At 46.6% G+C, this 25,989-nt stretch overlaps 1 protein-coding gene across 2 annotated transcripts in view; it reads right to left on the bottom strand.

The window, feature by feature from the left end:
• The window catches only part of ANXA3 (annexin A3), a 28,116-nt gene extending 7,306 nt beyond the window's left edge, over positions 1–20,810 (bottom strand). The window contains exons 1-9 of one of the 2 annotated variants that reach the window (XM_063135161.1): positions 20,777–20,810; positions 17,856–17,893; positions 13,057–13,144; positions 12,535–12,629; positions 9,876–9,989; positions 8,595–8,685; positions 3,580–3,659; positions 2,737–2,793; positions 746–839 (exon numbers count right to left, since the gene is read on the bottom strand). In XM_063135161.1, coding sequence (XP_062991231.1) covers positions 746–839; positions 2,737–2,793; positions 3,580–3,659; positions 8,595–8,685; positions 9,876–9,989; positions 12,535–12,629; positions 13,057–13,144; positions 17,856–17,870 — 634 coding nt within the window. In that variant the 5' untranslated portion in view covers positions 17,871–17,893; positions 20,777–20,810. Of the gene's footprint in view, positions 1–745; positions 840–2,736; positions 2,794–3,579; positions 3,660–8,594; positions 8,686–9,875; positions 9,990–12,534; positions 12,630–13,056; positions 13,145–17,855; positions 17,894–18,811; positions 18,841–20,776 lie in introns of those variants that run through there. The other variant, XM_063135160.1, reaches the window with a different exon arrangement.
• Positions 20,811–25,989: the final 5,179 nt, after the last annotated feature.

Below are 25,989 nucleotides of genomic sequence, written 5' to 3'. Positions count from 1 at the left end.
TATTACTGTTGGCTGTAGATCACAGCATCCCAAAAATCCAACCTTTCATCACTTGTTCTAAAAGCAAGAGCCTAGTCCTTAAGACTGCACAGGCAGGCTTGAAAGTGTCAGAAGCGAGGGTGATGAATACTTCAGTGCTCTGTTGTCATCACGCTGTTTGCATCGGCCTGCAGAGAAACAGGCTGGGCCAAACAGAGCTATTTTGCTGCCCTTGGCAAAGATTAATCTTGCCGTTTCCCCTTCCCCCAATCCCACCGCATCTTGTTGTACATGGGGCAATTGTTAAAAGGTTTTGCCCAGACGGGATCAGATGCTTTTGCTCTCCACCCACCTGTACAGAGCAAGGGAAAAGGGAGAGAGACATAGAATCATAGAATAGTAGAGTTGGAAGGGGCCTATAAGGCCATCGAGTCCAACATAACTGCCCCTATCTCTGTTGGTGTGTCCCAAGGGGTGTGTGTGTGTGTGTAGATGGGTGTGTTGTTGCAGGAAGGATGTACATCACTTCAATTCTAGTTTGGATCCTTGAGTTCTAAGCTCCAAGCAGTAGCCTCTGCTGCCCACTGGATTGGGGCCAATCCTGGAGACACAGAAGCAACTTGTAAAAATGCACCAACGGATCCAAAAATGCAATAGCGATGTCCAAATCGTGTAAAATGTTGCGAAGCGGACATCTTTGCCCACCGAAGGAGGCCCTTCCTTTACTGAAGCGCTGGAATGCGGCGCCGCCCAAGAGGTCGCTTACTCAGTTTCAGCTGAGGGAAGCTGCTGAAGCACAGGACTTCGATGAATTTGTCTTCATCCGTTCCCCACCTCTTCTCGCCGGCATTGTACAGGATCTAGGAAAAAGGATCGAAGGAGGTATGCGCTGGCTCTCATTCTCTGAAATGCTCTGAAGGAGGTATTTGTCCACGGCATTCCCACCCCTCCCCATAAGAAGCAGAAGTAAAACAACACAGACAACAGACGATGTTGGAAATCTAAAACAATACAGTATATTCCGAATGGGCTTTTCTTGACACAGAATTGTGATTTTCCGGCAGGCCTATCCAGTGGAATTTTAGGATGTTTTTAGAATGTTTTTAGGATGTTTTAACAATGTATATTATGTTTTAATTCAGTTTTATGTATTTTATATTGCTGCTGTTCTCCGCCTCGATCAGAATGGAGAGGCAGGTAAGAAATAAATTTATTATTATTATTATTTGTTTTTCAGAAGGCAAGAGCAGCACTACTAGGTCCAAACAAAAAGGTCTGTCAAAGTACAGCAGTTTGTTTCCAACAGTGACCAACTAGATGCTACTGGGAAGCCCACAAACAAAGGTGTAAAAGGAAATGGTTATATCTGCTGGCTGTCCTCCATCTATTGATAGTCAGAGATATACTTTCCCTGAATTGGGAAGCTCCATTTACCTATCCGTTATATTTCTAAATCACACCCTCTGCCTACCAGGCACTTGGAACGATGTACAATTAAAAACATTTAAACAATTAAAGCTTCACATAAAACAAACAAACAATAGCAAATAACGCAGGAACAAAAAACCAAAGAAATCCCATACACCAAAACTAAAATTAAAAAGCGACAGAACATTAAACAACATTAAAAGCCTGATGGAACAAAGCAGTCTTTACTGCCTGTCTAAAGTAAAATAAAGAAGGCGCCAATCTCCCCTTGCTCAGTAGGGAATTCCACAATCGGGGTGCTGCTACCAAAGAGGCCCTGCCTAGAACACCCTTGGACCCAGCCTCACTGCACCACATATAATAGGGCCATTGATGATGGTCATAAATTACGGGCAGATTCAAATGGAAGGACTTTTTGTCTGTACTGAATTTCCTGCTTTCGATTTCAATAAAGGACCCCAAGTTCTGGGATAACAGGAAACAGAAAAAGTCTACTTCTGCCATGCTCCAGAATTCTGTAAACTTCTATCAAGGTTTTTATCACCCTGTACACCATGATCTCATGCAAGTTGACTCAGATGCAAGTTCTATTGCTCCCAATGACGCTTACTCCCAGGCAAGCGTGTACAGGATTGCAGCCACACTCTTTTTTTTTCTAAACAAAAATTCTCAAACGCTCTAGAACGCCATCAGAGGAGCGTTTTATCGTGCACTCATCACTGGCCACTCTGGGATGTTCGCGGGTCCTTTTGACGAAGCCACCTGCCTACTGCCCCAGTGCCCCATCCCCTGCTCCTTCTGATCTCTTTTCCATAAAAAAATAAGACAAAGAAAATCCTTTTTCTTTTTACTATAACGATACCTCTCGCCATTTCCTGCTGTGTGCAGGAGAAGCAGCGCAATAAAAACATCCAATGAATGGGCCCCGTGGTCATTGCTGGCTTCCTATTTCTTCTCCGTGTGAAAAAAGAGGCAGCTGCTCATCCCTACTGTGGGACAGATGCAGGAGGCAAAGTGGTGGGAGGGAAACACGATTTCCACCACCCCACCACCACCCGGTCTGATGAGGCTTCTAGGCTTTACTCATACAGAAGGTGCTCTAAGCTGGATCCATTTCATTGCCCTGTTCTGCATTTTCTTCCAACCTATTTTAGGGAGATGGACACCCCACCTTTTTAAAAGGATGGAGCAATGGAATATTCATAACCATGGGGATTTGCCAGCTGCAATTCAAGTTCAGGAAGCAGAAGAAATCTTTTAACAGCTGGGAAACTTTCTCTTTTTTTTTTACTGAATCCGACGGCTTCCTGCTATCGAAATTGCCCTTACCTGGGCATCCGTCTTTGCAGCCTTTTCGTCCGCCCTCTGACTTTCATCTCTTCGGCTCTGCCATAACATTAAGAAGAGAGAAGTTTTTAATAACCAAGGAAAGCACCAATCAAATTAAGCCCCACTTGGCACCATCCGAGCGGATGGGAAGTTAAAAACAGCTGTGATGGCAGAGAAGGCTGGTGGCTCTGATGTCAGTGGGGCAGTGAATCCGCTCCAGGTTTCCGTCAGAACTCTAAAGAAGCTCCTTTAGAGTTCTGACTGAAGCCTGGAGGGGATTCACAGCCCCACTGACATCGGAGCCACCAGCCTCCACTGCATGACGGACTGAATTTTCTTGGCAAAGAAACAATAGAGACTTACGGGATTTCTGGGGCAATAAATTGACTTGTACGTATACAGGTAGAGCAGGCATAACTAGGCCCAGGCCTTCCATGGCACAGTATTCACAGCCTCGTTGAGAGGATTGGGCCTCCCCATAACCCTCTGCTCGACACAGTGTGAGGGGTTAAGTCCAATGGTCCCACTGAAAGAACTGAACTGGCCACCTCCCTGGGCGGAGGGCATACCAGGAGACCAGGCCAGAAGACTCCCTGCCCGCCACCCAGTAGCCTGACCAGAACCTCCTCCTACGGCTGGGGAGGTTCAAGAAAACGTCCTGCCTACCCAGACACAACTGTCTTACTTGACGTGGGCCTCTGAGACGTAAGACAGCCTGCCGGGCCAAAGAAGAACAACTGCTCATTAACATAACAAATGAACTAATTGGCTCAGGAATGGTGGCGCCCTGATCCAGCCGTGAATGGGCAACACGTTACGCAGATTCGATGAAGGATTGCTTACGCCTGCCAGGGTTAACAGGGCTTTTCGGAAATCGCCAGATGTGTCGGAGCTGAGGTCGTCTCCAAGGCTGTTCTTGTAAACTAAAAACGAGACAAGAACCCCAACAAACAAGAGATCAGCCCTTTGTGCCCAAATCAAAAGCAACGAGGAAGACAGCATAAGAATTGCACAGGCCAGTAGTGTATCTTATGGCCTTCCTCAACCTGGTATCCTCCAGGTGTGCTGGAATTCCGTCCCCATAATTCCCAGCCAGCATGGACACTGGAATTATAGGAGTTTCTGTCCAACACATCTGGAGTGAGCCAGGTTGGTGGGGAAATGGTCTATTACAAATACCCCGGCCCAAAAGTCCTCACCCTCAGTCTTGTTTAGGGTATAGACTAGGGTGACCATATGAAAAGGAGGACAGGGTTCCTGTATCTTTAACAGTTGCATAGAAAAGGGAATTTCAGCAGGTGTTATTTGTGTATATGGAGAACCTGGTAAAATTCCCTCTTCATCACAACAGTTAAAGCTGCAGGAGCAATACTAGAGTGACCAGATTTAAAAGAGGGCAGGGCACTTGCAGCTTTAACTGTTGTGATGAAGAGAGAATTTTACCAGGTTCTCCATATATACAAATAACACCTAATTCCCTTTTCTATGCAACTGTTAAAGATACAGGCGCCCTGTCCTCCTTTTCATATGGTCACCCTACAGAAGCACCAAAACATGGCTCTACCTCTACATAGGGGCCACTTATTGAAACCAAACTTCCAGCCCATGTGAGAGCAGTATACAGAGAGACTGGCCCTTAACATAAGGTGTGTTTTCAGAATCCTAAGGGTCAATCCTATGCATGTTTAGACAGAAAAAAAGTCCTACAACTCCCAGCACAACCCTGTAAAAAAAAGTCCTACAACTCCCAGCATGCCCCAGCCACCATGGCTGGGGCATGCTGGGAGATACACGACTTTTTTCTGTCTCAACATGCGTAGGATTGCACCTGTTAATATGCATAGAACTGCAGCTTTAATAGTTTGGTTCACTTAAAAACTTGCTATCTATCTCACTGGCTCCATTTTCAGGTTGGATCCAGATGTCGTCACACTCAAGAGTAGACCCACTGAAATTAATGGGGCTTCAGTTTTCATTTTGCAGAGCTAAAAACAAAATCCACACTCCAAATCTGAATGTTCCATCAGCAGTTTTTGACAATATCTGACAGTTGGCTTACGAAACGCCGTTGCAAGTTGCATTCAATCAGTCAGGAAATCATCCCGTAAGTAGATGAACCGACCAAAACCAGGCAAATTTCAACATCAAGTGTCAGTTCCAAAACCTGAAGATCCAGGCGGTTGGGTTGTGGGGGAAGGGGGAAAACAAACTTTAACATCTTAATCTGGATGGTGAAATTTGAAGACTGGAGAGATTTCGAGTCTGTTCCCATTTTTCATTTTCAGTGGGTAGTTTGTTTACACTGGGACACTGAAAACCAATTCAGTGGGTAGTTTGTTTACACTGGGACACTGAAAACCAATTGGGCCGGGCCTGCAGTGGGAAAGCACGTGCGTTGCATGTAGGTGTTTCTAGGTTCAATCCCTGGCTAATCAAAGTCTCAAAATGATAATTAAAAATAGGATCTACAAATCAAAAAGTCCATGATTCAACTCTCACTCCTGCTATGGCCTAGCCACTCTAACCCAGTTCACATGATCATGGCATGGTTAACAAGCCATGGTGGGTGCTGGAAGGATTTCCCTAATTACCCTTGCCAGCACAGCTTGCCATGTCATCTGAACCTGAGTGGCATGGCTTGTTTGAAGGGGCAGCAACCCTCAAAGAACCCATGGCTTGCTGTTGGGTTATTTGGAGGTTGCTGCCCACCCCCATGCCTCAAGCAAGCCATGTCACCTGAGTTTAGATGACATGCCAAGCCACACTGGCCAGGGTAATTAGGGACATCCGGTGTGCACACACAGAGAAGGGGATAAGCCACCGTGGATTATTTCCCTTGCTGTGATCATGCGAACCAGCCTTCTCTCGCTCTCACTCTGCCTCAGCACCCCCACTAGCCTGCTTTACAAGGGAGGGGCCATGGCTCCGGGTGGCAGAGCACTTGCTTTGCATGCAGGAGGTCCCCGGTTCGAAACCCGGCATCTCCAGGTAACGCTGGGAAAGTCTCCTGCCTGGAATTCTGAAAAGCCACTGCCAGTCAGTGTTGACAATACTTGGCTAAATGGACCAAGGGTCTGACTCAATATAAGGCAGCTTCCTACGTTGAAAGGATTATTATTATTATTATTATTATTATTATTATTATTATTATTATTTAATTTATTTATATCCCACCTTTTCCCCAGTACTGGGACTCAAGGCGGTTTACAAGTTTAAAACATGTACAATTAAAACCTATAAATATACATTCACAAAAGTACAATAGAATGAAACCTGCAGTAAAATTAAAAACATGTTAATTTTTTAAAAAACAGTAACAGATTAAGAAGTGTTTGGGGTGGGGAATCCAATACTGATCGTGATTTAGGCACAGGCAACTGGGCTGGCAGAGGCAGACTCCCCCGGCCCCTCCTCCTCACAGCAGTCCCTCTAGCCCCCCCCAAAATGCCAAACAGAGGGTCCAGGGACCGTGCTGAATGGGGCATGGTGTGGTGTGGGGGTGGGGGAAAGGGGGATATCCCTGAAAAGTGGGCAGAGGCAACCACTGTGGGCAGAGGCACCTTCCGTCCACCAAAGGCAGATCCTGGATCCAACCCGATGGATGCACAATGATCTAACCTGGGGAAAGGGAGATGTAAACGTGTTGAGCGTTGATCAAGCCCTTCTAGCCTAGTCCGGAGTTGCTTTAGAGGCAGGGCAATTAACTGGCGATCATTCACTTGCAATGCCAGCCGGGTTAAGAGGTTTCTGAACAAGTCCAGCGTGGCTCTGTACGCTTGTCTTTCGAACTCGGTCTATTTGCTTTGCTCTGCTGGCGTGGCTCCCCATTAGGAGACAAGCAGGAGACTCAATCTACTCCCGCTGCTGGGCTGCCTCCATCTCACCGGGAAAACAGCCATAAATCTTCCAGATATTAATCCGAGCCGCCGCTCCGTGGCTACGCAAGCACTGCACAGACTCCCAAGTATAGACTTCGCTGGGCTGGCAGCGTTAAGCTTCCCCATCCATCTTGTTCAGCTTCTCACTAGCTCAGCAGTTCTTCTCCCTGAAACGCAGCGGGATCGTTCCCAGGAAGCGCCGCTCAAAACTAAAGCAATTTTGAGAGGGGTGGCAGCGAGAGTAACGGGAGAGACTGCCGCGCTTTCTGGCAAGGAGGCCCCGATCCAGCGACAGCCGGTTGAAATGAAGTACGCGGGATGCAAGTTCATTGCGGCGAACTTGCCCTATTTCTTTCAATGGGGCTCCATCATGACTATGTTTAGCTGGACAAGACCTAAGAGAAGGTGTGGGCAATTGCTCTGACCAAAACGAGCTACAGACTTAGCTGCCAGGGCAGACAATAATCACCAAGAACAGAGATGCAGGAGCAGTGGTGTAGTGGCACCAGGGTCCACAGGGTTGAAGCGCCAGTACTTCTGGATGAGCAGGGATGCTGCCATCCTCCGCCATTCCCACAGGCTGCCCAGTTTTCCCTGAGCTAAGCTGCAATCCTCACCGTAGGCTGGTTCGCACAATCGCAGGGTGGTTAATAAGCCACGCTGGCTCATTAACCACCCTGTGTATGCTGGTTGCCTGCCAGTTGATTTACTTAATTTTAGGATGTGCATAGACTGTTTTTAGATGTTTTAACAATGTATATTTTGTCCTTAATTCAGTTTTATATATTTTGTATTTACTGTTGTTCCCTGCCTCTATCAAAATGAAGAGGCGGGTAAGAAATAATAATACCCTATTTCTTCGATTCTAAGAGACACTTTCCCCCCCATATAAACATCTCTAAAAATGGGGTGCGTCTTAGAATCATGGGTGTGTCTTAGGTTTTTTTTTTCTGTTGGTGGTACTGAAATTAGTGTGCGTCTTACAATCGATGGAGTCTTACAATCGAAGAAATACGGTAATAATAATAATAATAATAATATTTACTCTCGCCGAGCTCAGCTTGTTGTGATATCCAAACCTGGCAAAGGTTACGGTTGCCCGTTGCTGGAAGTCCACTGCTTTTTTTTGACTCAGCAGAGTTTCGCGGCATGCACTCTGGGGGCTTTTTTGGTGCATTTTTCACAGACTCTGCCATTTTTCCAAATAATTTGTGCAAATTTCTTAACAGCTTGCGCAAATTGTGGCCGAATTTGTGCAAATGCAGCTGAATTTGCACAAATTGCCCAGAAATTTGTGCAAATTGCGAACCTGCGAAAAATTGCACCAAATGCTCGTAAAATCCATGAAGTGGCCCAACACTGCAGACCAAGTAGGGCACCACAACAGGAACCAGAAAGAGCTCCTGGGGGTCTTAACTTAGGAGAGTTTGTCAAAGTCCACCCTCAAACAGATTTCTCCGACATCTCTAGCAAAGATGGTGGTTTGGGGTGGTTAATAAACCACCCAGAATCCATGGCTTGTTTTAGGGATGTTGGGTGGTTTCTTAGCCACCCCAACCATCCACCATCTCTGGGTTCGGACATCACAACAAACCACATCCAGTGGGGGTAGTTATATAAATCAGCCAGCATGTGAATGGCATGTGCAACGTGGATAAAAGTGTGTGAGAGAGATTCAGGGCAGGTTCATACAATCATCAGGCAAGTTAACAAGCCGTGGGTTCTGGGTAGTTTGTTAACCTCACTAGGTTCGGATGACACGGTTAGCCATGCTGGTGAGGGTAATTAAGCAAATCGGTCTGGGATGCGACCAACACGTGCAGAGTGGTTAACAACCCACTGTGGCTTGTTAACCATGCTGGCGATCGTGTGAACCAAGTCAGAGAGATGGATGGAGGAACACAACTGCCTGCAGGTTTAGGCTCTCCTTGGGGGTGTGGCTTTGGGGACCTGTATTCATCCAGTCAAAAGGATCGTTACCCGTATAATATGCCTGGGAGACTTCTTTCATTTGCTTGCTGGTCCTGGAGGCAAGTATCTCAATCACCGCCTTCTCATTCGTTCCAGATCCCTGGGGAAGGAGGAGGAAGAAGAGTCACATTAAGAGGAGGTTTATTATAAAGTCTTTTGGGGATACATCACGTGGCAAAAGAAGATGCAACTGTAGTCGAATGGGTTTTTTAAATCAAGATAAAATGTTGAAAGTAGTAATAAAAAACAGAAGCAGGGAGGAGAGAGAGAGAGAGAGAGAAACACAGCCCAAGTCAAGCTAGGAACTTCTACATTCTTAAACTGAGTTCAATATGAGAGATTAAAGGCACAATAGCTATGCATGTTTAGAAAGAAAAAAGCCTAAAACTCCCAGCATTCCCCAAGGGAAAACTGCAGGACTTCTTTTGTGTAAACATGCATAGGATTGTACCCTTAAGTGCTTAACAACTGAGACTTAACAATAGCTCGATTGCACCTATCCTGATTAATTTAACCTTCACATAAATGGTGTAAGCAGCTAAGAATGGGGGGTGAAAGTAATGTATTGATCAATACATTAACTGCTGGTTAAATCTATGGTTTTTAAAACTGAGCTGCCCTCTGTGAAAGGGTGTGAAGTATTGATGGACCCCAAACAAGATCTTTATAGTGCACATGAAGCATTGTACATCACTGGCACAAATACAACATTCCTTGCATGGAGAAAAATCCAGGTGTGTATCACATCACGTGTGTGTACACTAGGATGGAGATCCAAAGAAGAGACATAATGTCAGAGGCAACGGAATGGAGAGCTGTAACTCTGCTCCCTGCTTCCTTTTCAGCCGTTACAACTGCTAAAGAGGCTAGCCGCTAGTTTACGAAGTGGGTTGTCTCTTCAGTAAAGTGATGAGTGCTGCAAAGAAAATAGCAACCAGAGCTCCAGTTGGGCATTGGGCTGCATCTCCTATATCAGCCTTCCTCAACCTGGGGCGCCCCAGATGTGTTGGACTGCATCTCCCAGAATGCCCCAGCCAGCAGAGCTGGCTGGGGCATTCTGGGAGTTGTAGTCCAACACATCTGGAGCGCCCCAGGTTGAGGAAGGCTGTCCTATATCCTTTTGCCTCTTTTTCAGGGGGATCTCAACCCAAAGTAGCTGTATTTAGGTAATTCCATTCGAGATGGGACATCCTCTCAATATAACATGGCAGTCTTTATTTCCTCAAAACAGCGCTAGAAGAGAAAACATGGCAGGCTAAATCTGTCAATGAGTAAACGACAGCAACTTACTTTCATGGATTTCTTGAGCTGTTTAGCATCAAACACCGCTGGAGGTGTTACAAGAGCCACCATAAGACGTTCCAAATTGCCTGACAGATCACCCTTCAAAGCATCTTTCAGATCCTTTAAAAAAAAGAAACAGAGCGATGAATACAGTTTCCCTGCCAAAAATCCTATACAGGCTCCTGGCACTGTCTAATCTTCGCTGCTGAGATAATCTCTCACACAACTTCTCCTTTCAACTTGGCTTCATTCTCAACGAGGAGGTAATCCCGAGTCTGGACTGGGCCATTGCAGACTGCATGTCTGGGGGAGACAGGGGTGGGGTGGGGAACGCCTTGTAGTATGATTGAATGCTCCTCTATATTCAAAGGTTCTTTGCGCTTAGAAAATTGGCTGTCAAGGAGAACTGTTCTCTGAGACATGCACATTTCTATACAGAGGTGATCTGTCTCTTCTGCCAAGACTCTCGTTCACGCACTGGTTATCTCTCGGTTGGACTACTGCAACCTTCTTCTCTCTGGCCTTCCTTCGTCTCACATCAGTCCGCTGGTCTCTGTCCACCACTCTGCCGCTAAGATCATCTTCTTGGCCCGCCGCTCTGACCATGTCACTCCACTTTTGAAATCTCTTCATTGGCTTCCAATTCACTTCAGAATCCAATATAAACTTCTCCTGTTGACCTTCAAAGCTTTTCACGGCCTAGCTCCTGCCTATCTCTCCTCTCTCATCTCACACTATTGCCCCGCTCGTGCTCTCCGCTCCTCTGATGCCATGCTTCTCGCCTGCCCAAGGACCTCTACTTCCCTTACTCGGCTTCGTCCTTTTTCTTCTGCTGCCCCTTACGCCTGGAACGCTCTTCCAGAACACTTAAGAACTACAAACTCAATCACAGCTTTTAAAACTCAGCTAAAAACTTTTCTGTTCCCTATAGCTTTTAAATATTGAGTTTGTTCTGACTCTATACTGTTTAGCTTCACCCTACCCAGTGCCTGTTTACACTTCCCTGTGCCTGTTTGCATTCTCTTTCCCTCCTTATTGTTTACTACAACTTTATTAGATTGTAAGCCTATGCGGCAGGGTCTTGCTATTTACTGTGTAATCTGTACAGCACCATGTACATTGATGGTGCTATATAAATAAATAATAATAATAATAATCAGTGCGTGTGTGTGTGTGTGTGTGTGTGTGTGTGTGTGTATGTAGAAGCGTTTCATCAAGAAACTCCCACCTACACTCTGAAACGGTACAGCCCAGACATATCTAGAACTGTGAGTTCCATGCTAAGCATCCGTTGCTGTTCCTTCCACAGGACCTCCGCTCCGCATGCTCTACCATGTGACCACATTCTGTATGCTGCCCAGTTCTCTCAGGATGGGCGCACTGGACCTTCACAGCAACAACCCCACCCACCAGACCTTCACAAAAAAACCTGCACCAAGCGTCTGGATGAATCATAGAATAGCAGAGTTGGAAGGGGCCTACAAGGACATCAAGTCCAACCCCCTGCTCAATGCAGGAATCCACCTTAAAGCATCCCTGGCAGATGCTTGTCCAGCTACCTCTTGAATGCCTCTAGTGTGGGAGAGCCCACAACCTCCCTAGGTAACTGATTCCATTGTCGTACTGCTCTAACAGTCAAGAAGTTTTTCCTGATGTCCAGCTGGAATCTGGCTTCCTTTAACTTGAGCCCGTTATTCCGGGCTCAAGTTAATGAGACAACACGGCCTGCAGCGAACTTCATGACTGAGTGGGGTGTCAAAGCTTGGTCCTCCCTGGCCTAACATTCTATCAACTATAACAGTCTTCCCCAACCTGGTGCCCTCTGGATGTGTAGGACTGCAACTCCCATCATCCCCAGCCAGCATGTTGGTGCCCTCCAGATGTCCCAAACTCCATCATCCACTGCCAGCATGCTTGTGCCCTCTGGATATGTCAGACTGCATCTTCCATCATTCCCAGCCATTGTGCTGGTGCTCCTGAGATATCTCAGACTACAACTCCCATCATTCCCAGCCTGTGTGGCCAACGGCTATGCCAGCTGGGAGTGATGGGAGTCATTGGTGGGAGACTCAGGCCAGATCAAAGAAAGGACTTCTTCACGTATCGCATAGTTAAACTATGGAATTCGCTACCACAATATGTAGTAATGGCCACCAATGTGCATGACTTTAAAAGGGGGTTGGATAAATCCCTGGAGGAGAAGACTATCAATGGATACTAGCAATGGTAGTTGTGTGCTACCTCCAGCATGTGAGGCAGTAAGCCTGTGTGCACCTGTTGCTGGGGAACATGGGTGGGAGGGTGCTGTTGCACTATGTCCTTCTTTGTTGGTCCCTGGCCGACGGCTGGTCAGACACTGTGTGAGCAGAATGCTGGACTAGATGGACCCTTGGTCTGATCCAGCAGGGCACTTCTTACGTTCTTATGTTCAACTGGAGGTCACCAGCTTGGGGAATGCTGAACTACACCAAACTGGCTGTTTCCAACTGCTCCTTTATCCTTTCTGAAGCAAGGCTGTGACATCTGGTTCCTCTAGAGAACTGCTGCTCCCCGGGGCAATACCAAAGGGGGGCAATTCAATCATCGTGACCAATCAGCAGTTGCATTTAAATTAAGTTGGCGTCCAACAAAGAGCCAGCCTGCAACGACAGAGTCTTGTACTTACCTTTCCCGTTGCTACCTTGTACTCTCTTGCAATCAGCTGTCGCTGAGCATTGGATCTCCCGGTAAAGATGTCGATCAGGGTTTTTTCATCTGTGCCTAAAAGAAAAAATAAAACCCCACCCCCAAAGAAAAAGGACGTCAGCTTAAAAGTGGGCGGGCTCCCGAGTGAAAAGCTTTTCACCCCAATGATCAGCTATTAACGCACTGCAAACTAGAAGGCTACAGAAATACCTCTTGTCATTTATATCCACTGTCAAGTTCTCCTTAACACCCAGACCTGGATAATGGGTATTCTGAATTGAACGGGGCTACTCAGGATTGTTGGGAGCACAGGAGGAGGACTACGCAAGCCGCTTTTGGTTCCTCGCAAGAGGAAAAAAGGCGGGATAGAAATTTAATAATAAATTTGTCACGGTTTACTGATTCTTAAGAGTGGGCCCAGAACTGAGCCTCAAGAAGCCTTGATCGCTCCTGCATCTCACAGCAAGCAATTACTGGGTGAAGGGCCAAGGAGACCATTTACCTATTCCCTTAATTGCTTTCCGGATTGCCTCAGCATCTCTTGATGCATTAAAGCCAGGATAATCCCGTATTGTTCCACGAGGTCCAACCTAAGAAGAGAGAGACGGAAAGGAGGTGTAAGACTGTATGACATGGCCCCCAGGCCTCACACCTTCCCATGTGCAGCAGAGGATTCTGATGAGGACGAGGCCCAAGCTACTTCCTTGGGGTATGACAGTTAGTGCCTTATTGAGGCCACCCCTGGCCAGAGGACAACCCTACCGTCATCTTCCGGCTCAGAGGATGAATCTCGGCAGAATCTCCATCTCCCCGGCCCCGCAGAAATGTACTGCTACAAAATCAGGCAATGGATCTTTAAAAGCCCAGTCAGTTCCTCCAAGAGCGATGCAACTGACCACACTATAGGTCTCATCAGCCTACATAAGGCTTTATTTGGCTTCTGCTCCCTACTGAGACAACAGCCTAGGACAAAATACTTCCAACCATCAGAACCCACATGGAACTCTCCAAAGTCCTACTTTCTTCCTGCCTTGATCCTGCTACCAGCTTTCCTTGTGAGCCTCAAGAAACCACACAACAGGGAAGATGGCAGACAAAGGTCCAGATCTATCCTCCAATCGCTTCCTCTTTTTTAATGGACTGCCAACTTAACCACGACAGGGGAGAGTGATGGCTAGTGAGCATGGAAGCCAAATAAAGTCTAGATGTCACTGCCAATGCTACCATGACTTTTTAGAGGTCTTCATGAGATTTAGTTACACATCACAGCAGCTCTGACAAGGAAATAATTTTCAACTTCTCTCCTCCCCCTAACAATGAGTGCTAGAAACATGACTTTTAAAAAAGAAAGAAAAAGTAATATAACATTGACAGACCAAAAAAAAAAGGCACTTGAATGCAACAATATAAGTCTCTTTCTGCCAGTTATGCCACAGTCATGGAAGGCCAATTTATTCCAATTGCAAAAAGGAAGTATTTGAGACAGTAAGCCTGTGTGCACCAGTTGCTGGGGAACATGGGTAGGAGGGTGCTGTTGCACCATGTCCTGCTTGTTGGTCCCTGGCTGACAGCTGGTTGCCACTGTGTGAAGAGAATGCTGGACTAGACGGACCCTTGGTCTGATCCAGCATGGCACTTCCTACGTTCTTATGTTCTTAAAGAAATACATCTGCAAATAAATTTAAGTCCTTGCCTTTTGCTGATAATCATAGAATCATAGAATAGCAGAGTTGGAAGGGTCCTACAAGGCCATCGAGTCCAACCCCCTGCTCAATGCAGGAATCCACCCTAAAATCCACATCTAATCTATCTGGATGAGAGCAGAGGAAGTTCACTTGGGTGTGGAGGAAGAAGAAAAACCAAAAGCTGATATGAGCTCAGCCTTTCAGGAATGCTGATGGTTCCCTGCGACTCAAATCTTGCTTGCCCAAAGCGTGGGTTTTGAGCATGCGCAAATTCAACCACAGCCAAGAACAATAAAAGAGGCACACAGCTAACACATTCCTGAGATTGCCCCGACTCGCATGCGCTGCTGTCGCAACGGTGTCTATTGTGCATTATTGAGAGAGGAGCGTTCGGATAAAACAACCGCAGATAGAATACAATCTAACAGTGGAGGCTGGTGGCTCCAATGTCAGTGGGTCGGTGAATCCGCTCCTGGTTTCCGTCAGAACGCGAAAGGAGCTCTCCAAAAATTGAATAGAGCTGCTCTCTATGGTGAAGAAATGGGGCTGAAGCCGGATAAACAGTGAATCAGGGAAGTTCAGCAAATAGGTGTGACCTAATGCTTTCCACATAGAAGCCGAAGCATTTGCTGGCTTCAGACCAATGTTAGCCTGGATGAAGTCATGCACCTCTACTTCCTGCTCTTCTAACGGAGTAAAACTGCCTCAGCCGCTTCTTAGTTCTAGTATTAGGAACCCTGAGGCAGGATTATGGGTTCACGGGGTCCTTGTGAGATGGGAGCACTGCAGATCCGTGTGGTGTTACAAATTTGGAAATAATTCCTAGGGTTTATTTAAGCCAATTAATTTCCTATCAAAACCACAGCAACCAAAGGAAATAATGTAATTCATTTGCACCTCGCCCCCAGATCATCCTCAGTTAGTAGTTCCTCTCCACTTACAATTAATTTACAATAGCTGTCAGCAGGTGGGGGGAAATGCAGTAAAAAGAGTGGCTGGTAAGCTTTTTCATTAACCAGTTCATACACACCCCATACAATTAAGCTTAGGAAAAAAGTTTCCTGATTCCATTGGCAGGGAGTGAAAATTTTTATATTTTATAATTTTTTTGATGGTTTTAAATTTTGTATACTTTTTAATATCCACTGTTTTTAACTTTTGTAAACCGCCCATAGAGCTTCAGCTATGGGGCGGTATGTAAATTTAATAATAAACAAATAAATAAATAAATAAATAAAATAGACCCTTGCATGGTAATTAAGCAAGGAGTGAACTTCTGTTTGTACCGATGGATACACAGAGCTCTGAGGGAAAGATCCAGGGACTTAGTAAATAAAACAGGGTCCAGGCCTGGAGACCCCCCCCCCCTTGCGGGTTCAACAGGTGGGCAAGCAAGCAAGCAGGCACACCGGCAGTGAGGCAAGGCCCAACACAGCATCTACCCACCAGCTCATAGAATCATATCATAGAATTGTATTATTGGAAGGGCCCTATAAGGCCATCGAGTTCAACCTCCGCCCCCCCCCCCCCCGCTCAATGCAGGAATCCACCTTAAAGCATTCCTGATGGATGGTTGTCCAGCTGCCTCTAGTTTGGGAGAGCCCACCACCTCCCAAGGTCATTGGTTTCATTGTTGTACCGCTCTAACAGTCAGGAAGTGTTTCCTGATGTCCAGCTGGAATCTGGCTTCCTGTAACTTGAGCCAATTCTTCCTTGTCCTGCACTCTGGGATGATCGAGAATAGATCCCGGCCCTCCTCTGTGTGACAACCTGAAGAGTGCTATCATGTCTCCCCTCAGTCTTCTCTTCTCAAGGCTAAACAGGCCCAGCTCTTTCAGTCTCTCCTCATAGGGCTTTGTTTCCAGACCCCTGAGCATCCTCGTGGCCCTCCTCTGAACCCCCTGACTCTTAGCAAACTGATCACTCCAAAACCCTAAATCGTTCTTCTTTCTCTAGCCAATTGCAAGTCTGCTTTCTTCCTCTCTTGGATCAATGCCCAAAGCTCACTTGGTCCCACAACGTGGCGTGAAGGCACACGAGACAGTCCTTTTGCTAAGTCTAACTCTAGAAAGTGCCTGGATGGGAGATTGACTGGGAATTCCTCGCACGCTGCTTTGAACTCCATAATGGAAGAAAAGTGGGATATAAATGCATTTTTTTTAAAAAAAAATCAAATCCCCATTTGGGCAAGTTGGTGAAACATTCCTGGTTGCTTTAATATAAAGGGGGCCGGCCCAAAAGACAGAGTAATAAAAGGAAGACGTTGTTATAAAAGGACGTGAATCTAAAAGCTACACGATGGAAGTAAGTAACAGGATTCCAGTTAAGTATGAAAGAAGGAGAGACAAAATAACGGGAGATGAGTAAGAATACTTTTGTGGCATGTTGGGGAAAGGAGAACAATATAAATTTTGAAAGTCTTCCACTTAGAGCCTCAAATTTTGCCTGAATTGTTGAAGCTGAGTAATGATACCACCAGAGCCAATGACCTGGTTCACACGTCACGGTGGCAATTCCTGGGTTATTTAACTCAGGAATTGGAGGGATGAGCACAGTGCTCAGACCACGCACTTGTCATTTCTGCTTTTTAATTCATGACGTGTGAACCTGAAATTCTGGGTTGTTTATGGGTTAAGCAATCCAGAGTTAACCCAACAACAAACCATGGCTTAACTCTGGGTTGCTTAATCTATAAACAACCCAGAGGTTCCAAGTTTGCACAACAAGAAACAACCCAGGAACAGGGTATCCCCGGGATCTTAATTAAAAGCTCACAAGCTCCACTCATCTTTAGCCATTTCTAGGTTAAACAAATTGTATTCGGTTTGAACAAAGCTGAACTATGGAACTCCCTGCTACAAGGACATAGCTGCAGCAAAGAATTTTGCCAAGAGAGCCCTGGGATTAGAAAGTTTGAGGACCTTGTTTTAATGGTTGTGAGCTGCATTGGTGGCTTTTTAGCAAATCAAGGCAATAGGTAAATTAATTAATTAATAAAAATGATGACTTTTCTCCCCTTTACTATTACAGCCTACGAACCATCTTCTGCCCCCCCCCCAAATCTGGTTCATTTCATTGGGGATCACATATAGGGGCTGATAGTCCTGCCAGATATACAACAGCCTCATGTGTTCCTCTGTTTTCTGATTAGCTGCAAACACCTTTTCTATTCTAATGAATCTAATCTACAAATTGACTAAACATTGCAGCCCTACTAAATATATACAGGAAGGGAAAAAATGCTGCATGTCACACAGCTTCTTCTCAGCACTTTTCTCTTTGCACATCTGCAAAGAACAACACAGGAGTTGCTTGTGAGTAGGCTTCTCAGTACGTCATTTGACCTGGAAGGCTGGCAAACACATTGACTGGCAGGTAAACACACACAGAGAGAGACAGCTTAATGTGGGAGACCTGGCTGCTTATTCACAAAGGGTCTACTTGGGATGTTCCAAATTCGACACGCAGACCTGATCCCAGGTCATAACGCATACACCACCATGCCAAATCGCTCATTATGCCCGCAACCTGATGCACACAGACCCAATCCCAGATCCTTCATTATGCACACTGCGGCCCGAGCCAAACTGCACACGGACTTCATGGTTTTACTCACCCAAACAGAAGCCATGATTATCTTCTCTCAGCAAGTCCCTGGAAAAGCAACCAGGCATTAATAAGATGAGACCCTGGGAATATTCAATTGCCATAAAGTGCACTGATCACAGTCGGTGCTACTGTCACAGGAACCTTGGGAGACACCACCAGGGATGAGGGGGGCTCAGGCAAGATGCTTTCTGTCCTCCTGCCTCCTATGTGCAAACCATTGTTTGCTCTCAAATCAGAGTTTGAGAATGGAAACTCTGATTTGAGAATGCAGCAAACCACCGTTTGCTGCATTCAGACCCAACAGCAAACTGTGGTTTGGTCCCAACTAGAAGCAGTTGCTTCTAATCCCCCTTGCATATGGAGGATGGAGCATGCAAGCCTTCACCCCCAGCCCCAGAACTCCACACCTTGGATAGCTCTTTTCAATGGAGGATGCTGATTCCAATGTCAGTAGGGCTGTGAATCCGCTCCGGGTGTTAGTCAGAACTGTAACAGAACTCACCACCTTGGATAGCTCCTTTAGAGTACTGACTGAAACCTGGAACCACCAGCCTCCACTATCACTACTTCAAGTTATTCTGAAATCGCCTGTTTCTCTAATATGTCATTTGGGCCTTCACCAAATGACTGGGGGGGGGGGGGAGAGAGAGAGAGATACAGAGGGGATATGTTCCAAACCGAACTCCTCCACCCAAGGGAATGTTTACCCAAAGCTCAAAGAGGGAAGGCAGGAAAGGAATCTTGAGTCAGGCCCTAAAAATGGACGTTCCTTTGGCACAGGCACACGGAGTTTTCAAACACAAACGTTTCCCTCAGTGTTTTGCCTGGGAGAAAGTTTTTCCACCCACCCTGAAGCTACGGAAATGCTTAAAGCACAGGAGAGCTTCCTGTCTCTCTTTATAGTGTGTGGGTGGGTGCTTTGGAAAAGAAGAGGCTGGGTTGGAAGGTTTTAACCTTTCCTACCTGTGCTTGGTGGTTCCGATTGGGGCCTAACTCACTGACACGAAGGTAAACAAAACAGTGTGAACCACCTGTGTGGTATGTATTTAACATAGGATGTAGCTTAGCCCTTGGTAACGTATTCAGCAGGGCCGGGCCTGGGAATTTAACTTCAGGAGCAAAAGGAATAGACAGGTGAGGGGGCTGAAATGCTCCCACACCCATTGCTGACTTTCCCACAGTCCCCGGCCCTCTTCAACACCTTTCTCTCTCCCTCTCTCCAAACTCGGCTCACTTCAGTATCCATTTGGGAACCACCCAAAGAGCTTTGGATACTGGGCAGTATAGAAATGTAATAAGAAATAAATAAAGACAATATAAAGGCAAGCAGAAGCACCTTGGATCTCTCTTTTAAAGTTCTGACTGGAACCCAGAGTGGATTCACCGCCCCACTGACAGCAGAGCCACCAGCCTCTACTGCTTTATTAGCAACGTTTGTGTAGTTCAGTACTGCCTACACTGACTGGCAGCAGGTCTCCAAGCTTTCAGAGAGGAGCCATTCCCAGTTCTAATGGGACTATTAGGGCTGGACTATGGGGCAGACACCTGGGCCCCTCAGCCCAGGAGACCCCCCACCCCCTAAATAGCAGCAGCAGTAGCAGCAGCAACTTATTCCCTTAAAACAAAAAACAAAAGTTCACAGCTTTTCACAAGAGAGGTCAGGTGCACGGCAGAACTATCCAACCTAGTCTGTAAAAAGTTGTTGTTGTTGTTGTTTTAAGGGACCTGGTAAGGTTCCGGGGAGGGGGAGCCCCTAGGTGGTGGGAAAGAAAAGGGTTGGCCTCTTTTCTTTCTTTATATTAAACTTTTTACAGAAGTCACTGAGCACACCAGCCTTACCCTGTTCCCTCCCTTATCCTCAGCTGGTAAGGGTGGGTGGTGGGTGGGGGGAGAAGAGAGCGAGGGACCAGAGGGGTGGGGGAAGAAAGTGGGGGGGGAGGCAGAACTTAGGGCAATGCTGGCATCTTGCCAAGAGACCCCTCAAGCCCAGCAGCAGGACGGGTTATGCCAGGGAGGGTCTTAGCCTGGCAGCAAGGCCCGGGCTCAAGCACCGTTTCACAAAACCATGAGCCATAAAAGGAAGTCCTTTTTCACACAGCACACAACAAAGCTATGGAATTCTCTACCGCCAGAAGCAGCGATGGCCCCCAATTTGGATGGCTTTAAAAGGGGGTTGGATAAATTCCTGGAGGCGAAGGCTACCCATGGCTACTAGCTCCAATATCCGAGGCAGTAAGCCTGCGTGCACCAGTTGCTGGGGCACATGGGTGGGGGAGTGCTGTTGCACTCATGTCCTGCTTGTGGGCTGCAGATCGACAGCTGGTTGTTGGCCACTGTGTGAACAGAGCGCTGGACTGGATGGATCCTTTGGTCTGACCCAGCAGGGCGACATGCTGGCTGTTTGCCTTAATAAACTTGGTTGGTTGATTGATCGATCCAGCAGGGCTCTTCTTGTGTCCTTAAGCTTTTTTTGTGAACCACCCAGAGAGCTTCGGCTGTGTTGGGCGGTATGAAATGGGAAAAAATGTATATGAATGAATGAATGAGTAAGCTTTGGGGTTCAGCAGAAACCTTCCTCAGGCGAAGTTCCACAAGACGCCACTTGAGAGAGAAGGGTTGCAAAACCCTCACCTGAGGTGCCCGAGGCAGGCCTGCTTTTCGGGCGGGGGGGGGGGAGAGTTGGTGCTTTTCTCCTCCCTCCTGAGAATAACGACCCCCCCCTCCGGGAGCAGGAAGGGGCGATCGATGGGGCCCGGCCGGAGAGCGGCGCGACGGGGTTACTGCCGAAGCCCGGGCTGGGCGCGGCTGTGGCGCCCAAGGCGAGGGCACTAGCTGGGCGCGGCTTGAAGGAGGAGAAGTGGGGCCGGAGAACCCGTCCATCCCCCCGGGCTCTCCCCCAGCCATAGCGCCCCAGCCGAGCTGACTTACCCCAGAGGAAAAACTCCACCAGCCGCGAGGAGGAGGAGAAGGAGCAGCAGCAGCCCTGGTGGAGCAACGTCCGAAGTGGCGGGACCCGCCCTGCGTTGGCTCCACCTGCCCGGCCGCGGCGGGGAGGAGGCGGCGGCGAAGGCAGGCTGAGCACCCGCCCCGTCCCCGAGCTCTCGGGAAGCCCGGAACTGGCTTGCAGGGGCTGGACTGCTCCCGGCGCAGGCAGGTGTTCGACAGGGAAAGCTCTCCTCTACTGTAGCATTGCATCTCGTCTACCGCCTCGAAATTCTGCCCTCCTTGGCTCAGGGGTGTCATAGGGTGACCATATGAAAAGGAGGACAGGGCTCCTGTATCTTTAACAGTTGCATAGAAAAGGGAATTTCAGCAATGTCATTTGTATATGTGGAGAACCTGGTGACATTCCCTCTTTATCACAACAGTTAAAGGTGCAGAAGCTATACTAGAGTGACCAGGTTTAAAAGAGGGCAGGGCACCTGCAGCTTTAACTTGTGTGATGAAGAGGGAATATCACCAGGTTCTCTATATATACAAATGACACCTGCTGAAATTCCCTTTTTTATGCAACTGTTAAAGATACAGGAGCCTTTCCTCCTTTTCATATGGTCACCCTCATGGGTATGTCCCATAGCTGTTCAAGGCACAAGTGGCCAAAGGAGAAAAATGAGGAATGCAAAGGGGGCAAGGCCAGAAATTGGTCTAAGGCAAGAACGAGCCAGCATCTGCAGAACATTAATGCCCCCTCGCCACTAGAAAAGCATAACCATCTCCTCACATTTGGGACAGTTTTTGTCGCCTGGTCACAAAAAGAAAAGAGGAGCGGGTAAGCATCACAGAGCTGGAAAAGGCATGTATGGTGTAGTGGTTAGAGCATTGGACTAGGGCCAGCAGAACATCGGTTTACACGGCCATGAAACTCGCTGAGTGACGTTGAGGCAGTCACCTTCCCCCTCTCCCTCTCCCCTGCTTAGAAAAAAAGGCGAGTAAGGGGAGACATGAGAGGGGGGGTACAAAATTATGCCTGGTGTGGAGAATGTGGATAGGGAGACATTTTCCTCCCTCTCTCATAATCCTAGAACCCAATGGGCTGATTGGTGGGAGATTCAGGTCAGATAAAAGGAAGGACTTCTTCACAAAGTGCATAGTTAAACTGTGTAATTTGCTACCATAAGATGTAGTGATGGCCCCCAATTTGGATGGCTTTAAAGAGGGGATGGATAATTTCATGGATGAGAAGGCTATCAATGGCTACTTGCTAATTCCAGTAGCAGAGGCAATATGCATATGTACACTTGCTGGGGAATGTGGTCAGGAGAGTGATGTTGCATTCATGTCCTGCTTGTGAGTTTCCTGTGGGCAGCTGGTTGGCCACTGCGTGAACAGTCTGCTGGGCTAGATGGACCCTTGGTCTGATCCAGCAGGGCTCTTATGTTCTTTTAAGATCCTCTAACAGGAATTGAACCCAGGATCTTCGCAAAACACGGACTTTGGTTCCTCTCCTCTTTCCTAAAAGGATTACTGGCTCCTACAAAAAACAGCGAAAACATTTTGCGTCTTCCATGAAGACTCCCTGTGTCCTGTGGTCCTTGGTTGATGGATGAGGCCAGAAGCAGCCACCAACATCTTCCGTCTGGCTCTGCTTCAGGTTACACTGCTCATGCGACCGGACAGTCCTTGTGAACAGCTACAGAGCTTTGCTGGCTGTAGTAACATCTGCAGTCACCACTGACAACACTCTGGTCTGTGTAGCACAGTTTTCTTTCATCTAAGCAAACATTTATGTTGTCTTAAAGAGAGATCGTTAAGTCAGTTTAAATCTGTCGTGTATTGTCAACTGGTTTGACGGTCATTCCTCCTACCCTGGAAACACTGCTGGGGCTGTATTTCAGTGAGGGAAATTAGGATCTCCAGTGGAATTAAGTGTGTCCTCGCCGTGCCACAATTCCCAGGATTCTTTGGGGGAAGCCACAATGGAACTGCTACGCACACAACAGACACACACACGAGCTCCCTGTGTTCCCTTTACAGCACGGCAAAAACACAGCCCTTCCTTTGTTTCCTTGGCAGAAACTCTGGCCTGCAACTGTTTCTTTTCTGGTCTTCTGTTGTTTCACCTTCGTTCACTCATGTCTGTCTAGCACCATCTCCTTATTCTTAATTTCAGAGCTGTACATGGCCTTGTCCCCCACCCCATCCCAATCTCTCTGCTCTTATTCCCCTATACATTGCTGCCCTTGGCCTTCGGTCTTTCAGCTCCAACACCCTTTGCTGTCCAAAGTTCTCCGGCACCCCAGCGGCTTTGACAGGTGTGAAGGAGCTTTCGGCGAGGTGCCCACATGTTGCTCTTGGGTGGCCACAAATGCACTGCCCAAAAGAGAGAGGAATTGCATCACCCAAATGAGGACACCAATTTGTATAACATTTGCCGATGCAAAGGTATAGAAGTACAGGTGCAAATTTAGGCATTATATATATATATAAATTTTTATGAGAAATACAAAACGTCTCACCATAGTAGAGGAGATTTATTATCATTATTATATTTATTTGTATCCCGCCTTTTGCCCAATACTGTGCTGTCGAGGTGCTATGTGGTGAGAGGGAACTCCAAGGTGCCTTTTCTCTTTCCTTATAGTTCTTTGGTTTCTATATGAATAAATGCATGGTTCTATAGGAATGGTTCTATAGGAATAAACAAACAGCAACCTTGTCAGAAAAGGACAGGCTACAGCATATTAGAACTCGAGTGGGAGAATGTTTTGGTCTGTGGTCTCTGATGTAAGAACAGGGCATCAAGAACTCTGCTCTTTTGCTCTGTGAAATGTTGAAGGATGTCATGGGACGATACCTGTCCTAACGTTAAAAGGTAGTTCTTCAGAAATCTGAGAGAATTTGGTAGATTTGTACATTCAGATTGAAAGACAGCTTCCGTTAAAAAGTAACCAAAGGTTGTTTATTAGCAAAAACCACAACGAAAGGGCATCATGGAAATATCAACCATCAGCTCTGCAACAAATGGATTGGTGCTCTAAAACATGTAAAACAGTGAGATTCGAGAAAAGAGTCTGAAAGCACCAAGTGGGATCGACTCGGAGCAAACCCAAAGAACTTTGTCGGAATGGACCGTGCAAATCGAAGTCAAAATCAAATCAAAAGAGGGTGGAGTCGTATGCTTGTTATTAATGTTAACATTAAAGTTTGTAATAAAGACAGCGATACAACTTCTATGTGCCAACAGTTGTACAGCGTAGGACAGCCTCCCTCAACCTGGGGCGCTCCAGATGTGTTGGACTGCATCTCCCAGAATGCCCCAGCCGGGGCATTCTGGGAGTTGTAGTCCAACACATCTGGAGCGCCCCAGGTTGAGGAAGGCTGGGTTAGGAGAAAGTACGTATGCTCATAGTCTCTTGTTTCTCTAGTATTTATTGTGTTATTTATATACCACCACCAATGCACGTGGTGACGGACTTTTTCATGGTTTATTTGTAGTTATAACAACACGGTGCCTAAAGGATGTTGGCACACCAGTATTAAATATTTCGACACACGTGTCTGCCTGCCGTGTTGGAGTAAAGCCTTTGCAACCTCATTTATTAGGCTTTTATCTCGCTCTTCTTCCAAGGAGCCTGAGATGTTGTACGCTGGGCTAATCCCATTCTAATCTCACAACAAATCTGTGAGGTAGGTTAGGCTGAAAGTGTGTGACAAACCCAAGACCACCTGATGAGCTCGAAGGCAGAGCAAAGATTCAAACCCAGGCCAAGCTGACTCTACCACACTGGTTTTCATGCGGGCAGTCCCAGCCATTTGATGTGGGCACAGTGGCTTTGATGCATGCACCCAGAAGAGCTACTCTCATTCTCTTCACTGGAGAGCATAGTTCTATGAGCATATGAAGCTGTCCCTTCACTGAACTAAGTGGGATAGTCCCCAAATGCAGAAGGTCTGTATTGTGCTTGGGGCTCTGGATTGGGACCCTGGGTCGTGATACTGTACTCGTCCTCATACACCATCCTAAACATCTAATTGGCATGATGGTTATATGTGCTGAGGTCAACATATCTTGTCTTTTCCCCTGGGTTGACACCTTCCATGTCAACAGTCCAACATGTGCCCACTTCATAGTTCAACATATCCTAGGAAAAACACCTTCAATCCAGGGCACATTGAGGCAGAATCTGAAAAGGTGTCAAGGCATTCACAAGATCTTCAATATATTACCCAAGTTGCATTATTATAAATGGCAGAATTCTGAAACGGAGAATAAACAGGCACTGTGTAGATGATGGAAACCCAGTATTGCCTGTGGTCATCAACTGGTATTAGTCAAAACACAGAAAAAGTGATTGTGTGAATCAAATCAAGTAAATAATGATTTTTCAGGTTTTTGACACTTAAAACTGTGCAACCACAGATACGATATTGGCAACCTAAGGAAGTGAAGGGTTCCACCACACTGTTCGCTTCTGTACTAGTTGTAGTAACAAATTTTCTTCAGATAAAAAAAACAAAAACAAACCAGAATAATGAGATTAGCGCTGCATACAAATGGATTTACACTCAACTTTTCTGAAATCAGATGAGTCTGACTTCAATATCCACAGGTATTTTCTCATCTCCTGAGATCTCTGCCTTTAGACATCTGCAGCCCATTCAGAATCATGTCCCTTGTTGTCATGGGATCTATCTCCAAAGTGGAAGCAAATGTGTTCTGCAGAACACAAACTCAGTCATTTGAGAATTTAACGTTCAGTGGAAGAGGCATGCAAACATCTCAGGGCGAAGAGATCTCTGCTTCTGGCTGTGTAGAGATTGTTTTAATAGCACTCGTCACAGTGTTGGCACTAAATATACAATTATGTGATGGTGGTAATCCCAGTGACAGCAGCTACCAGGTCTCATTTTTGCTCAGAGAGACAGCATGTTACACATTTGGCTTAAAACAAGATCCTGCACTGTGAATAGGCATAGAAAAAAGAGAGCACATAATTAGCAGTGAGAATGAACTAAAATGCTGGGGTTTAGGTCAGTTTCACACTTGACATAATCACCTGTAAAGTGAATGTATTACTGGCAAGAATTCAGTTCTTATAAAAAACGGTACTCTTCCAAGTCCTATTGTACATCAGGGATATGCTCACAAGCCGCAGGGGAGCAGCTCAAAGGCACTGTGAGTTGTCACATGTGGGAATGTC

The sequence above is a fragment of the Elgaria multicarinata genome, chromosome 10 (assembly GCF_023053635.1).
Source record: "Elgaria multicarinata webbii isolate HBS135686 ecotype San Diego chromosome 10, rElgMul1.1.pri, whole genome shotgun sequence".
NCBI lineage: Eukaryota > Metazoa > Chordata > Lepidosauria > Squamata > Anguidae > Elgaria > Elgaria multicarinata.
Note: the sequence above shows the minus strand (reverse complement) of the source record. Positions and strands in the feature narration are given on the sequence as shown.